Source organism: Trachinotus anak, unplaced genomic scaffold (assembly GCF_046630095.1).
Source record: "Trachinotus anak isolate AG129_WGS33_773 ecotype Australia unplaced genomic scaffold, CSIRO_AGI_Tana_v1 ptg000021l, whole genome shotgun sequence".
Lineage (NCBI taxonomy): Eukaryota > Metazoa > Chordata > Actinopteri > Carangiformes > Carangidae > Trachinotus > Trachinotus anak.
In genome coordinates this window covers 22,127,500-22,144,555 of record NW_027273872.1, presented here as the reverse complement: position 1 = coordinate 22,144,555, position 17,056 = coordinate 22,127,500, and the positions used below count along the sequence as shown (strand labels likewise).

At 40.1% G+C, this 17,056-nt stretch overlaps 1 protein-coding gene across 1 annotated transcript; it reads left to right on the top strand.

Annotated features, from left to right (window-relative positions):
* The first annotated feature begins 4,684 nt into the window (after positions 1-4,684).
* On the top strand, positions 4,685-13,466 carry LOC139605587 (SH2 domain-containing protein 4A). The gene is made up of 6 exons (XM_071457195.1): positions 4,685-4,869; positions 6,892-7,357; positions 10,411-10,528; positions 11,369-11,480; positions 11,578-11,809; positions 12,598-13,466. The coding sequence occupies exons 2-6, from the start codon at positions 7,177-7,179 to the stop codon at positions 12,762-12,764; spliced, it is 810 nt and encodes a 269-aa protein (XP_071313296.1). The 5' UTR covers positions 4,685-4,869; positions 6,892-7,176; the 3' UTR covers positions 12,765-13,466.
* Positions 13,467-17,056: the final 3,590 nt, after the last annotated feature.

Sequence of the window (17,056 nt, the reverse complement as noted above, 5' to 3'; positions counted from 1 at the left end):
GCTTATTCTGAAAAAGTTCTGATAAACCTCCTGCACACAACATGGTTGAGTATTTAGCAGCAACAGAGTCAGATAGTTCCCCCAGAAGTTGGTGGAGACCAAATCAGAGATAAAAGGAGAGTGAATATTGGACTTACATTTGCTGAGAGGCCAGAAACATGACTTGCTAGATGTACAAATAAGAACATGTTTACTAACACATTAGCCACAATAACCCTATAAGGTGATGTGTCAGATTTATGTTCACAGCTTTTTAGGCCCACAAGTTAATTCATGCTGCTTCAATTGTTGCATGCTTGTTCTTTATGTTTACAGAATTTTACTTCATATTGTGTAATTAATGAACCAGGGTTTCATTTCCTACCTATATGAACCTGATCACAGTAAAATGTATGTTATTAAACGCAGGAATGTTAGAACAATATCTTATATTGCTAAATGTGTGTGATAATGATGGCCTAAAGTCAACTTTAACCTCTTAAACTCATTATGTAAATTATTAAAAAATAGTTGACATACAGTATCATGGTATCATGTTACGCCAACCACCCAGCACAGCTTGTTCTGCTGGTTAAATTACTTTGGGGACTACAGCGATACTTCTTTGTGGTTGGTTTAACCACAGGCATCTCTCATCGCATGAATCCATGCTAATGCACACCCTCTTCACAGAGCAGGCTCCATGTCAGCAGGGTCCATGCATTAAACATTGAGCGGTTGAGGGGAGAACATGTTGAAATACCAATAATTTTGCCATGGAAAATCTGCCAGACCATGTTGCTGAATCAGGCCAACAAAGGCATGATGGGAAGAATAATGTTGAGGTTAAAAGAGAAAATGTCTATCCTCAGCTGTGCCAGTCTGTATCCAGTCTCAGCAGAGAACATAGACTTATTGATAGTTTCTGTCTCATGATGTATGTTCGATTTCAGAGGTCAAAGGTTGTGGAGAATGTTGTTGACTGTGTATTTTTGGTGACTCCTCCCAAAATGGATTCATGAGCAGGGCCTGAGTAACCTACTGTGGGCCCCCCTCAGCCTGTGTTCCCCAACTTCTAAGCGGAACAATTGTAAATGAATTTAGAAGTAAGCGACATGTAAGTACGATATTAACTAAAAACTAATATTCAAAGTAATTAAAAGAGAGAGAAGCTTCATGACAGTAAAATGTGCCAGCAACTGCAAGATGAAGGTATTGTCAGAAAAAAGTTAGTGACAGTACAGTTCCTTAATAATATGATTTTATTTATTAAAATCTATTTTTTAAGTATCAAAAGTAGTTTTTGATGCAGGACCACAGCACCTTAACAAAACTAAAAATCCTAGAGCCACCTTAAGACACTTACCATCTAAGTGTTTAGGAAGCAATTCATCAAAGTACCACAAGGTAATAATTAGCATATATTAAATGTTTAGGGCCCCTGAGGGTCTGAGGCTAAAGACTCTAAGAGCTAAAGGAATAGTTCACATTGCCCAAGTAAAAAAAATCAGCTCATCTTACATGACAACATAAATTCCAGTGATATTCACCAGATTTCCTTCCAACCATCATTCAACTGAAAATTGTTGTTATCTCTTTATTGCTCCAAAACAACATGAAATCTAATCATTAGATTGAACATTCAGCAATGAGGTAAACATTGGACTTACAGAATATTTATTGTTTCTGTGTAATACTTTTCATTAATTTAAACTATTCCTTTAGATACACTGTACTCATGAGTGCTACAGGACCATATGAATGGATATCCTGAAGTTCATATTGTTCAGAATTGCTGAGAACGGTTTGAATGCTGAGAATCAACAAATAAAAACATTTATTTTTGAAGTATGACTTGACTATCACTCCAAGTAGAATTATTTGGCGATGCATAACCAGGTTTTATTTCATTAAAACACAGGGAACCCTTTGTGTGTGTTATTGACTTGCTGTTTGACCTTTCTCCAGCAGATGGTGCCATTCATGCACCATTACCATTTCAACGTGACCACGTGTTGTAACCTTCTCCATGTGGATTCAGGTGAAGTGTTAATATGGCCAGGAGAGTCTTAGGGACTTTTCCAAGGTGTGCCCTGCAGAGAAAATATAAAGGTTAGAACCTGATGTGGACAAATCATTTATTCCTGTCTCCTGTTACCTAATTATTCCTGTTAATAGCATCAGTGGAATTTGAAAGGTGTGTCCTTAGGTTGGTTAGACAAGACGAATGTGCACAGAGTTTCACCACAACCACCATGTGCATGATTACAGACACAAAATATTCAGATAACTCACCCAGCTCTACCACCATATGGAGATTTGTCTTGCCCTGACAGATCTGACCTTGACCCCAGAGAGAAAGAGGGAAAACAGGTTGTGTGTTTGCTTATGTTTGCATGATCTTCCTTTTATCTTTTCACTGAGGCTCAAATTTCCTCAGGACAATATTATGATAAGGTAGAGAGTAAGTGAAAACAAGAAGAGATGACCTCACTCTGACCAACTTACTATAAATCTAGGTAACTCCCAGTGAAAGAGGTGTGGAGCTATGGGCACACCAGGCTAGAATTAGGTCTAGTCAGGTGGACATTAACTTTAGGTTCAGATTTGAGGTTAGACGTTAACTTTAGGCTTAAACTGAGGCTGTTTTACGTTTACAGATAATCTTAGCTGTATGTCTTTGTGTGTGTGTGTGTGTGTGTGTGTGTGTAGACCTTGAGCTTTCTGCCCTGATACCAGTTGACAAACAGAGAGACAAACATACTGGTGTCTGGTATCACTGCAACTCTGGTTTTAATGGAAACCCTGCTGATGACTGTGGTTTCATTTTGCGTAATGCAGAGTGTAGTGGAGGTTTAGGGAAACTGTCACTGAACTGATGATAACTTTTTGTTTTCACTCCAACCAACATAAAGCACTTGTTTCTTTTTTTAAAAAGTCCCCTTTTTGCAATGGAGCATTTGCAAATTTCACCCTGTGTGATTAATAAAGTTAATCTTATGATTATAAATTACTCAATTAATTAAATAATAAATGAATTCATACTCACTCTTAAGCATGTGGTCACGACTTAAAGGAAGAGTTTGCTTTGAGAAATAACTTTTTAATTATACAAATGTGTCACTTAAAATACTAATATTTAAAATGCTAATAAGAGTATTTTTTAGAGTATTCCTTCTTTTACATTACCTTTCACAGGATTATTTTAAGAGGTCTACAATAAAAATCATGATGTTTAAAAGGAAACCATGTAACTTAACAGAACTTGCTTTCTCACCATTTCAGTTTGTTCAATTAAATACTTTCTATCTGCCATGGCTTCACTTGGTCTGGCACCAGTAGCCTAGCTTGTTGGCTTATGTTAGTTAACATTAGATAACTTCAGATGGACAATGCTCTGTACCTGACAGTAAGTATTATTATTATTATTAGCATTAAGTAAGTCTGCAGACTTTATGACTCAGTAATGATGTTTTACAGGCCCATCATTTCTGAATAATATACCAGGAAGTTTCCTAAAAACAATTCTTTCACTTGGTTGCTCATTACAAGGAAATTAGAGTAGCCTGTTTGTCACAGTGTACAGGTTGGCTGAACGTACTAAAATTTTAAATTGGTCCACAGGTAAGCATGCAGTTCAGCAGGGGAAATAATGTTGTCAGTAATAAAGGATTAAGGAATAAAAAATATTTGGCTATAAAATGTGTTTTCAATTTCTGGTAATTGGAACCAAATTACAAAAAAATACTCATCAAAATACTCATAAATTACAGACCTGTAAAATAAAGTGTTACCTTCTCTTCTGCCTGTGCTGCTCTTGCATTATGTTTTGTCATTTACCTTTATATTAACTAAAACCAAAACTAAAGCAATACTAAACCAAAATAAAACAGACCTTAGGTGAAGGAAGAGCAACTAATATTTACAGCAAGACCTTATTTACTGTAAACACTCCCTGTGGGTCACACCCAGCCCTGACAGGTCATTAAAATCAGGAGACAGGTTAGTCATCTTTACTTGAACTGAATACACTTGTGGGATATTCCTAGCCATAATTACTCTGAGCTATATGTCTGACATTTGCACCATGTGACTGGACTCATCTGACCTGGTACCATGAGGTGGAGTGAACACTAAACAATGACTGCTGGCATGATAAGTGTGTCAACAACCTGTTGACGGAAAAGACCTGTGAAATAAATATCCAGATTACATCCTGCACATGTGGTGTTGTGATTAATTAAGGGACCTTGAGAGGTGCTGCTCAGCCAGACAGAGCCAACAGGACTTCCTTGAGGAAGAAAAAGAAAGACCGGGGGGGGGGTAACCACAGCTATGCAGAGACTGTCAGTCAGATAAAATTAAAACAGTAGAAACAAAAAAAAAAAAAACACTCCCATTTCCCCAAGCTGCTACATATGGGAAGGTTACACAGCCTGTCAGGGGAAATTAAATTCCTGGTGTCCTTGACTGTAGCTAAATGTCACAGGGGAGCAGATTCAAAAGATCAAGCTATGAAGTTATTTATAGCAATGGGGGGATTTTCCCACTTCACCCACTGCTGCTATTTTATTTCTGTATAGCATTGTAGGAGTATAGACAGGAGAGAGGAGGAGAAGGAGAGAGGAGGGGTAAAAGGAAAGGAGGAAGGAGGAGAGGAAAAATACATGCAGTGATGTCAGTCCGTCCCACTCCCATTCAGTACAAATGCAACAGAGCAGAGCTGAGCCTGCATACCACTGCTGCTGACGCCTGATCCCACACACACAACACACAACACAAAGGCACACTCTCACACTTGCTCACGTCACACACTCATCATACCACACTCACACAAGCGCTGAAACTCCAGACCAGTGCAGGGAGATGCTACCGGCTGGCAACCGCTGAGTAAGTCCACTTTCTCTCCTCTTCTTTTCTTTCCCCACGTCTGTCTTTTGTTGCGATTGCCATTCTGCAGCCTGTCTAAGTTCATTTATCTCTCACACTCTCCTCTGTCGCTGTGAAATGACCAGTGTTTTCTCAGACTGAGAGACTTTTCAAACTTTTCTCTCAGTATGCCGTGCACATACCTTTCCCTCCACTCGCTCCCCTTTTTGTCTCCTATCTGCATGTGAGTAGAGGCAGAGGCAAATCCCAGACTTATTTGCATGTTGGCGCAGAGCCAGAGTTGCATACTTTGTCTTTAAATGTGTGTGTCTGTGTGTGTGTGTGTGTGTGAATAACAGAATGGCAGTGTGTGGGTGTTGATGATTTTCTGTGTGGTGTGTTATTGTCTGTGATAAGTTTGGCGTGTTTACGTCTTGATTTGAATATTTCTTTTGTGTCGCTGTGCCCAAGTTCAAATGTGCACAGTTAATTACAGGAGCTGTGATGCAGGTTTAAGACGGTTCTTGTATAGAAAGCTTGAGCAATTTGCCAGAGGAGGTTGTTACTAGAAAATCTTCTTGTCAGGTCCTGTTTACTTGTATTGCTTTCAATCACGGACTCTCAAAGGGCTTCACAGCTCCTGCATAATGACAGAATGAATAAAAACGCTTCCTCCTCCATCTATAGACAGCAGACACTCATATGGACAAGAGCACAGAAAACTCACAGGGCAAAACTAGTGACAGAGACCTTGCCAAGTGATGAATGAATGGATGCTGGTTTTAAGACTAATAACAAAACTAAGCTGTGTTTATATTTAAAAACATAAATGAATCAAAACTACAGCAAGCTTAGTGTTTGGATAAATTTAAAATTAGAAGAGGAATAAATTGAGAACCTGGTGGCTGCAATTTTGTCTTGTTACTGTTTCACAGATTTGCGAGCTGCTCTGTTTTTAATACTATAGCATTTTTCATTGTAAGTATCCTCATGATATGTATTTAAAGCAGGAGCCTCCCTAAGCTAGCAGTCTGCTGGATCCAGCTTCATATTTACTGGGCAGGTGTGGGAGAGGTATTATTCTTCTCTCCAAACCCTCTGTAAGAAATAAAAGTATTTCCCAGAAGGTCAAGCTATTCCTTTAGAAGAGAAAACTTTCACAAAATCATGTTGTTGTTTTTTTATATAGTTTCGCACATTGTATTTAATATTTTTCACCAACTTACATTCAGTTCAACATCGGCTGTTGGGTTTAGTATTCTAGGGTTCAACCGTGGTCAACATGGCCACGCCTGATACACAAAATGAAAAGCTGATATTTCACTTCTGTCTGCTGCTTTCCTGTAACACCAGACCACCCTCATGTAGAGGTTGGTGAACCGTTATCACAGACACAAACCTTATTGGCTCTCGCTCCGCAGCTCGCTGTTTCAAATCTTTGCCTAAGTGTGTCGAGGGCGGAGGCTGTTTTATAGAGCATGTTTACACACGGTTTAAGGTGAAGGTTGTTTTCTGGGATTTGGTCCTAATGACTTCCTGAATGAGTTCTGAGTAAGTGGGCAGGCTGCTTATGGCTATCAGCCTCACGTCTGTTGATAAGGTGATCAAAACAGTTGGAGCTGGTGTTTTATGTGTCTGTGTGTGTGTGTGTGTGTGTATGAGAGAGAGAGAGAGATACTGTCAGTGCAGAAACTGAACAGCACTACAGCTCTCTTTTGCTCTGTCTGTTGCACCCAGATAGCATGCAGTCATTAACACCCCACCCTGTGTGTGTGTATGTGTGTGTGTGTGTGTTGACATACTGAACCTGCCCCTGTTTGCCTTTCAGTGTTTGAAAGCACAGCGGCATTCTCACTGCCCACTGTATGCAGAGTAAACACTGCATGCACACACACACAAATTACAGTTGGCATTTTGGTTTATTTGCTCAGGGCCTATTGTGTTCTTCCAGCCAGAACATGATTGAATGGAGGGGAACAAAACAATACAGTAGATATAATCTCTCTCTCTCTCTCTCTCTCTCTCTTACTCTAAAAACCACAGCAGCAACTTTCAGAGCCCAGTTGATCTGGACACACTGGACCTTCACCTCCAGAGAACCCGACACACTCCTACTGCACAGAGGAAAGGCACTTGACAAAGGACACTTCAGTGACCCCCAGCCGCTAGACTGTACCTGATCCCACATCCATCAGAGAACAGGGAACCTGACTCTGAGTGGAGCAAGAAAAAAGGGAGCGATCATACCCCGCTGCTGAAACACAACCTACTGGACGGAGAGACAGAGGCGTTGACGGACGTCTCCGGCGACCGGGGAACAGAGGCAGGATGCTGGCTAAAATCCTTGAGGACATGTGGGTGGAGCCGGAGGTGCTGGAGGCCCTCAATGAGGAACAGAAGAGGATCCTGTTCCTGAAGATGAGAGAGGAGCAGGTACGCCGCTGGAGAGAGCGGGAGGAGAGGGAGGAGAGGGAAGGAGGAGTCAACAACAACACCAGACCAAAGAAAGGTAGAGTGACTGTTTTTCAACTGGTTATACTGGCAAGACGCACTGCTACTTAGAAAAAATATTTCTATGATTATGATTTCCAGTAAAGCAAGAAGGGAAACTGCTGCCTGACATAAGAACGTATTTTTGTAGCAGGAAGGAACAAGGTTTCCCACAACTAATTTTACTTTACTTTTTTTACTGACAAAATTACAGACTGTAGTTTATTTACAATTATCTGTACAGTGAAATAAGCATTTTTCTAAGATGTTAAACCGAGTTTTAATCTCAGGTTGACTTTAAATATATTTAGTCCCATTGAAACACAGAAACACAGAAAGTCGTCAGTCGTCAGTACTGGGTCTGGAAATGTGGATGTTTTAAGAGGAGTTTATATTCAACAGTAACACACATATTACATGTGGCTGGTTTTGAATGCTGGTTCTAAAGAATTAGGGTGGAGGCCTTGATACAGCACTAAGGGAGATAGCATTTGCAGGAAATATAGTTAAGCAGTAAAATCAATGAATAGAATGGAAGAATTTGTTGCATTTTAATCAAAGTTTCTAAGACGTTTTGGTGGCTAGCCTAACGTTTCTTCAGGTGGTAGGGTGGCACTGGAGGGATTTTAAAGATCCCATATCGTATAAAGGTAGATGTCCATGTGTTTTTTTTTATTATGAAGCAGGTCTAGGGTCTATATTCATACTGTGAAAGTTTCAAAGCCTCAGTCCACAGAGAAATGCACACAGCCTGTATTCAGAAACTGAGCCTTAAAACCAGCCGTCAGGACTTTGTGAATTTGTGATGTGACAACAAAGCAGTCACTGCTCTCAGCTGCGCCCCAAGCCCCGCCCACCTGGACCCACTGTCCAACCTTGCAGGATTTGGTTTCTCTAAGCGTTCACCTGAAATCTGCTGTAGTCACTCAGAAAATAGCCAATCAGAAGAGAGGCTTGGAGCCTCTCTTCTGATTGGCTTACTGACCTGTTGTTACTAGAGCTCCAGAGAGAAACCTGAGAGAGGAGATGTAAAACTACACTGAGATGGTTTTTGGCTCTTAAAACCACAGATATATCTTCTGATGGAGATCAACACTTGAAATAAAACATGTAAAATATGGGACCTTTGATTTTAGGCCTTAGTATTTGTAAAATCCAGCCTATGGCCCTGATTAGTTCTCATGCAATTACCACACACATTTTAAAAAAGTCTATATAAAGAGTAATTACTTTTATTTTTGTAACTGTGATTATTATTACTATTACTGCGGCTGTATTTTTTAACCTGATTTCATATAGTCTGTCTGTGGAGCCCATCTATAACTAATTAATGTTGACCAGTCCACGGGTGAAGAAACACAGATACACAAGCTGTGTAGTTATCACCCTCTCAGGTTGCCGGCCTCATTAATGTGTTTCAATTACACCCAAACAAATACGGTCCAGAGGCTTTTCAGTGCTCTGTCAGTAGCCCATGTCTCCCTCTGCTCCACCTTTCTGTCTCGCTCATTTCATCCACCCTTCCTCCATTTACAGTGTTTATCTGGCTCACTGAGACCCTATCAACTCCACTGCTTCACCTGCACAATGAGAGTGTGTGTCTGTATAACACTATGTGTGTTTGTGTGTGTGTGTGTGTGTGTGTGTGGGACAGACAGCTTCTATCACCCCTACTTGAATCATTCCACAGGCGTCGCCATGCTTTAAACCACATATTAAGTTACCGTCTTTGTTTACCCAATCTCTGCTATGTCACCTGAGAGGCGACCGAGTTTGTGTTGCCTGTGTGTGTTTTTGTTATACAACATACAGTCCAGTTAGGCGGCTTTCATTCTTTGTTCACTGTGCTGTTGTTGGGAACGGACCTTACATGTGCAGACAGGCCCATAAATCGCACACAAATACACAATTGAACCAGACGTTGGAGTAAAGATTTCCAGTGTGTGGTTAATTTGTAGGTGTGGTTGTAATAAAGAAAGACTCCTCCGTTTAGAAACAGCCTCTGTGTCTTGTTATTGCAGTTATAACTCAGTGGGGTGACTGTGCGAACATAAAGGTGTGTTTCACAGACAGACGATGACTTATAGCAGAGATGGTCTTTGGTCAGGTGACATCAGACTGAGACGTCCACACAATGGTCTCATGTGCTGTGTGACACAACGCAAACACAAGTCATTCTCCAAAATATGACCAGAAACAGAGCTGCTTTTGTTAGAAATCTGTGGTCTGTCAGTTCAGAGTGAGGAGCTGATTGTTACAGTATCGGCTCATTCGGCCTTCAAAAGGATAAATCTACTCTGAATCACAGTTAGTTAGCAAAAAAACAAAAAATAAAAAAATCCTGCTGCAGAGCTCTCCAAGGACTTGAATTTTAAAGTTTAAAGCCACGCCCCTTTCGCTGATGTCATGGCAGGTGTTTCACCTTTATCAGGTAGTGTACTGTCATGGAAAACAAACCACCCGTTGTCACACATCGGGGAGCAGGGTCTATTTTTGCCTCCTGTGTCATGATGAGATAACAATTAAAAACACCTTCTTTTTTTCCAGGATGTAAATGTAACAGAACAAACGTGTGTTGGGTCTGGAATTTATTTGTGTAGATGATGACAAGAAGATAACAGATGAGATACACTGCATAAATTCATATGGGCATAACAGATGATAAAATGAAGGGAAAATAAAAGTGCTTCTGCTCAATTCAACTGGAACACAGTGTATGGAAACCAAACACTGGCACAACAACATGTGGGCTGTGTCCAGTTCACACTTCAGGGGGAGTTTCTGTTCATGTAGCCCTGTCTGCTCACTACCAGGAAGGTGATCACTGTATTGTTTGGTTTTGTGTGTGTAGCACCTTTCCCTTTTATAATAATGATGCAAATCTGCTGCCATTGTGTGAGCTTTCCCCCGAGCCTTATGCTTATGGGACGGCGCCACCTTCTGGATAAAAGCCAGAATAGCACTTTATTTGACAGCCTCTGCCAACGCGAGCTCGCTTCGAGTCTGACGCTCTGGCATGAAAATACATCTCCTGTAATCTTACCCACTGTGACTCTCTTCTTTTCCCTCCAGCCTCCAGTAAGCAGGTGAGGTGGCTGCTCGGCCGCGACGGAGACGTGAGCGTCAGTGTTATCGGAGAGGTGGACGAGCTCAAGTCCTCCAAGCTCCTCCAGAGCCTCATGCACAGCAGGTAAACACAGCGACCGAAGGACGTCTCTCAAAATTTCACATGGTGTCAGTGACTGATGAAGGTTTTTTGGCCCTGACTTAACTATATTATAACTTACTGTCATATATGACTGTAGTATAAAAGCAGACAGTGCTGGTAACAGTCTTTTTCTCACTGTAGAAGTCAAGCGCTTGGTTGTGCAGCAGCAGATTGAGGAGAAGAAAGTGTAGTTGGTGTTTTTACTATTTTATGTAAAAAGAATAGTAACAAGATTTAATTTTTTTTTAAATTTAGCTAATTTTATTTAACAATTTAACAAAGTGTACAAAACAGTAGACGATCAAAATAAAGTTCCTCACCTCCACCATATCTTTTTGAGATTTTTGTTAGATTTCTTCTAAAAGAATTTGGTCCAGAACAAATACCTTATAGTCCTCACTAGCCAAACCAAACTAATTCAAAGAGTGATGAACCTGTGTCTTGCAAATAGTAAATAATATAAGTCTATTAGGTTTTTATTGCATTATTTTTAACGACATACAAGAATATTTTACAAGAGTGTATTTATTAAGTGATGGACTGACATCCATTCTCCTTTGTCAGGTCAGTTCATCAACCAACACACATGAACATCACACAGGTCTCTGCTACCTTAACGAGGCCCTCAGTCTGTTCCACAGATTACATAACTGTGGTTGGCTTTGATAAGATAAACAGGAAACTAAAGAGTTTCTGTCAGCTCGCTGTCTCCTCATCCCAATTTGATTATAGAAGTTATTTCCCAATTGACTGACTTGGGGATTAATTCAAAGGTTGGGACGTCTGTCTTTAGGAGTAAAAATGGACGTCTTTGTCTTCCAGACTCCACAGTGATAATATGAATGGCATCCAGACAGTGGACTTGCTGCCAGGAAGAGAGGCCCGGGAGCTCGGCTTTAAAGAAAAAATCCAGCTGCCCCTCACAGATGTTAGCGTGAGTTAACGTGTTCATATGTGGGTTTGAAGTTCATAAGGTAAAAAAGCCTGAGTATTAGAGTCTTACCATCAAATTATGTTCCACTTACATTCAGGATTACCCGGTCTCACCAAACGACCAGTCGTCTGAGGAGGACATGGACTCCTGCAGCGCTGATGACGACCTGAAGGACCCAGCGGAGGACAGCGACAGTGAATCAGGCAGCAGCTCAGACAATCTCAGCGACTGGGTTCCTCTCTACAGGCCCCATCTTAGTCACCATGGCAACCAGCCGCCGCTCAAAGCCCCACTGTCAGACACACAGAGAGGCGACCCACAAGACAGAGGTGAGAAAACAAGAGAGGAGAGAAGAGGTGGAGTGAAACCTGACCTAATCTGTTTTTGTGTTAAAATGTACTGTATGATAATTGTTTACCGATTCTAATGGATATATTTAAAGGTAGGAATATTACCACGTTGTAAATATACACCATTACAAGTAAAATACCTGCAATAGAAACAAAAATGTTTTAAAATAAAAGATATGGTAAGAAAAACTATTCATCCATGAAGGGAATTGAAATGTATATGTCACACATATGTGACTTTAAAAAACTAGAATATTGTACATATACAGAACATCTAAACACAAAATAAATTTACTAAATAGTATATATACCAACAGTAGTAAATGTATCCCCTATGCATGTATCCTAACCTCTTTCATTGTTGGTTGAATTTTGATCTTCTGAGAACAGAAGAAGTGTAGCTGTCAAGTAAATGTGGTGAAGTAAAAAACAAAAACTCCCTTCTAAGATATAATGAAGTGTAAAGTAGCGAAAAATGGAAAAGTACAAGTAAAGTTCAAAAAGCTCAAATTTGTTCTTAAGTACAACACTAAAGTAAATGTACTTTCCACCACTACTACTTCCTGTTTACTGTCATGTTCTAATGAAAACTGTGTATCTTCAGATTTGGGGAGTTTAATTTTTTCAACATAAACTGAAAGATGAAATGTTGAGTTGCAGCTTTAAAAACCTGTTGGGTTATCTGGAAAATGCATTGCAAGCTCAAAAAGGAGTCTGTTTTTCGTCACTAGTGAAAACTTCACTTTGTTCCTCTCTTTCCTTCTCAGAGATCGTGTGTTGTGAGGAGAAAAAGTCAGAACACAGAGGTCGTGTAGCGCAGCTCAGGAAGGCATTCACTGATGATCTTCACAGAACAACGCCTGCCTACACCAAACCTCCTATACCTGCCAAACCTGCTCATCTACAGAGTAGAAGCATAACCTTGAGCCATTAGGACTCCAGGTGTATCCACCAACACTTGACCCCAAAACAGCAGAGCCATGCCGCACTGAGAGTAAGGAAGGCTGTGCAGAAATAACGGCACAGTTACACACTGTTGGACCAGGCTGCAGCCACATACATGTGAAGAAGAAGAAGAAGAAGAAGAAGAAGAAGGTCCTTACTGAAACCTGAGCAGTGAACTGAGATAAACTTTGTTCGGCATTAATTGAAGGACCGACCCACAGACAGAGAAGCGTCTGGGGTGTGGAGTGAGAGAAAGACTTGAAAGCTTTTGAACCAAAGTCAACCTGAATGATAAAGTGAGGCAGCTTTGATGTTGCTGAGTTCAAACTGACTCATACAGCTTTTGTGATTGACAGGCAGAGTGAGATGTCCAGAGAGGCACATGCGAAAAAACACACTGTGGTTCACTTCTGAAATGAGTTTTAATTAAGTTTTATTACTAAAATGTCATAAACAGAGGTTACTGGGAACTGAAACATCACTTTGATAAAATCTTATCATTTCTTCTGTGTTGTATAAAAGGTTAAAACTGTTTTATATTTAGTCCATGTAACTCGTCACTGTTCTATTTTTTAACAACCACTGACTTCACCACTGTTGACAACATCTTCATCCATCTCAGCAATCAACAATCGCTTTGGTGCAGGGGTTTGTGGGTAAAATAAAAGGACTGAATTCATGGTAAACGATACACAGACTGTACCAATCTTGTGCCTTTGAGCCGAGAGTACCTGTACCTCAGGACACATTACATGACATTCACCTGTGAACGCAGTCACATACATATTCACTGACAACAGCACTTACCAGTTCATCAGGAGGGGGTGGAGCGTCACTGTCTTCCTCATGAACACTTCCACATATTGTTGGGAAGAAATCAGTGTCACTAATCAAAACTATGGTTTCCCAATCAGCAGTTTTAATGGAGTTGTTTTGGCTTTTGTAGATATGATGCTAAAAAGTTGACTAGTGTCACAAAATTGAGAGGATTTACATCCACAGGAACTAAGAAACTTCAGTTTTTTTTTTCATGAACCATGTTGCTGGTGTGGTTCAAGGGATGGTAACCTTGGTCTGTTGGTCAGTTGACTCAAATATCTCAACAACTATTGCATGGATTGCCATGAAACCTTGCGAAGACTTCCATATTCCCCACAGGATAACACCTTCTATCCTAGCACCATCATCTGCAGTTTATGACCAAATACCCACAAAAGTACTCCCATCATCCGGAGCTGCACTTAAATCTATTTTTTGTGCAAATTAGCAAATGTTAGCATGCCAACACACTAACGTAAGATGATGAACATGGCAGAAATTATACTTGCTAGACATCAACATGTTAGCATTGTCACTGTAAGTGTGTTAGCATATTACATTAGCATCTAGCTAACATTAACATGATTGCTTTGTCATTGTAAGTGTGTTACCATGTTTACATTAGCATTTAGCTCAATGCATCACAGAGCTGCTAGCATGATGGTAGCCCTGATATTTAAAGGAACAAAAGTGGTTTTCATAAAGTAAGATAAATTTAAATAAAGTCCATACATGACTGTATAGATTCAACGTTGACCTCAGAAAAAGCATTTTGATAAAAAAAAATTCTTCTCACAAGGTCCACTTACAGTGTCTCAGTGTTTTCTGTTACCACATGACTGAACACTTGTTAACACAAACCATTTCCATGACAACTGGGCCAACCCTAACCATTAGTTAAAGCCAAAAACTGTGGCTGAAAGCACTGGAAACCAAGCAAGAGGGCTTTGTGTTGAGTATTTTTGAACAAAAGTCATATGTAATACAACACACAGACATCAACAGACACTTCCATTGCTAGCATCTTCATTTCTTGCTTGTTTTGGGGTCGATTTGCCTTCATTCTGGTCTTCAGCAAATGAAACACATGATCGTTTGGGCAGAGGTCAGCTGACAGGGTGTAGTCAGGTGACTGACTTGGCTATGGGCAAGAGAAATAAGCTTTTCTGGCCCTTAAAATCTGCTATGTTTAGAATAACTGATCTGCATAGTCATGAAATTGGAGGGACTGTGTATAAAAAGAGCTCCAGTTACTATTCTGGTCAGCACCCTCATCCACTCCTACAGCTTTGAGTCAGCACTTTAACCCAGTGGTCTTTGTCTCATTTCAGTGCTGTGTTGGAGTACAGATCTAAAACAATGAAAAACGTGTCCCTGGAATAGTATTTATAGACTCCACTGTAGCTTTAAAGGGATGTGAAATGCAAGAAATTGCAGAAAGACACAAAGTGGTTCCCGGAGGAACATGTGTTACCATTAGAGATGTAACAGTGCTTCATTTTTAAGGTTTGGAGTGGTTGAGCTGTAGTTATTAACTAACTATTTGGTCACATGTTCCCTTTACTTGGTCACTAATTCCTTGCATAAAGTCTTCCCCTGCTGACACATTGACTTTTGTATTTTACCTTCCATTTGTATTTGCATGGTATATTTACTAAATGGGTTTATATGTCCATATGTTGGTGTGAACAAGAACAAATAAATTAAAGTGAAAGACTGGTTTTATTTTGTTTCTTCATTTAACAAAGTTGTGTCTGTTCATAGCATGCCTTCAGTAGGGGTAGGTGGGGTTGCTGACAGGGGTAAACACAGAGAAGTTGTTGATAGTGATCACTGGCACAATGATTATCTATTCAGTGGGACGCATCAGAAAACAGCCCATCAGAGATCAAACAAACACAGAGCACAGAAAGCCGATTAGCATGTGGTTTAGACTGAGACAGAGGGCGAGACGCATGGGGAGACAGAGCAAATGGGAGTCAGGTCACGGGAAGCAACACGTCACAGTCAACTCAATAAACCTCCTCGCATTCCCTCACCACCTCCACACCCTCAGCCTCTGTATGTGCGCTTCTGTATGTGAGTGACGAGTGTGTGCGTGTTTGTGTGTCCGTCCACCCATATATCTTGAATCATGTGACTTGACACGAGCAGTCATGCACACAGTGTGAAAAGCCCCGCTAAATATAGTAGGACAGTGTTGGGTTTCTCAGCGAAGCATTGTAGGAGTCTGTTCATCTTTGTCCCATAAGAAAGTGCATGTCATTGACTTGTAATGTTTCTATCATCTGAAGGTGTGAAGAGTCCACTGGTGCTGCTGTTTATTTTCCATCCAGCCTTGGAGGTGAAATAAGGACATGCGAAGCTCCTCATGTGTTGACTAAGAGCCTGTATGATGGTAAACTTCAAAGATTATACCAAGGAGGAGTAGATATGTGTGAGATCGTTTCCTTTTCAACAATAAAACATACCATATCTGATTTTCTGAATGAAGTCATTGTGAAGAGATATACTGACTCAGGGGATCAGACAGTCAGTTAACGGCTCTGTGCTGGCTGTATAATAACACCTCAGTATTGGTTTCATTAGATTTGGCACTAAAGGGCAGTAGTTTTCCAATTTGTAACCTCAATGTTGGTTAATTAATGTGTTAAACCTCAGGTTACAACTGAGCAGTTTAGTGTGAAAATGAGATTCAAGTCAGGATTGGCAACAAAATGTGCGTCTTTGTCCAACCTCTGAACATTAAAAACAATAACTTATGATAGTATACACTGTAAAATAAAAACAACATATATAATAAACCCTCATATTTCTAAACAGGGTCTTAGAAACTACAAAGCACATTTTGCATTTTAAATATACTGTTTTCTCACAGCCTAATCTGACAAAAAGGTAATACTAAAATACATGTTTTATATTTACAAAAAAAAGATGGACACTGTTTAGACGTAACCCAGGGTATTTAAAGAAATGAAAGCAAAAACATGACCAGCCTCCCCCTAACCTTAACCAACATAACTCAACCTGAACTTAAAGGGATTTAGTTTGGCGTTCTCATGAACTGGGTTCATCTGTGAGGCAGATTAGTGTAAAAAAAAAAAACATTTCCCAGTTTGCAACCAAGAGCACCTTTTCGTTAGGTCTTCCTGGTAACTCTGTGCCCTCTATGAAAAATGTACAGTCTTGATGACTGAGTAGTTTTGTCAACCAAACTACTCCAGAGACTTGGTGAACACACAACTGTGTAATTGAAAACCCATGACTAGTAAACTTACATTTATTGTTAAAATTGGTGGGTTTTCCCTCTAAACCCAGGAAACTAACCACAACTTTAAAAAACAAAAAAGATGTAGCCCTGTTTTTTTTTTTACCAAGCTGTACTTTATGTTTCATGCTAATGAGCTAATATTAGCATGCTAACACAGAAAACTAAAATGGTGAAACTTTATCCCTGCTTAG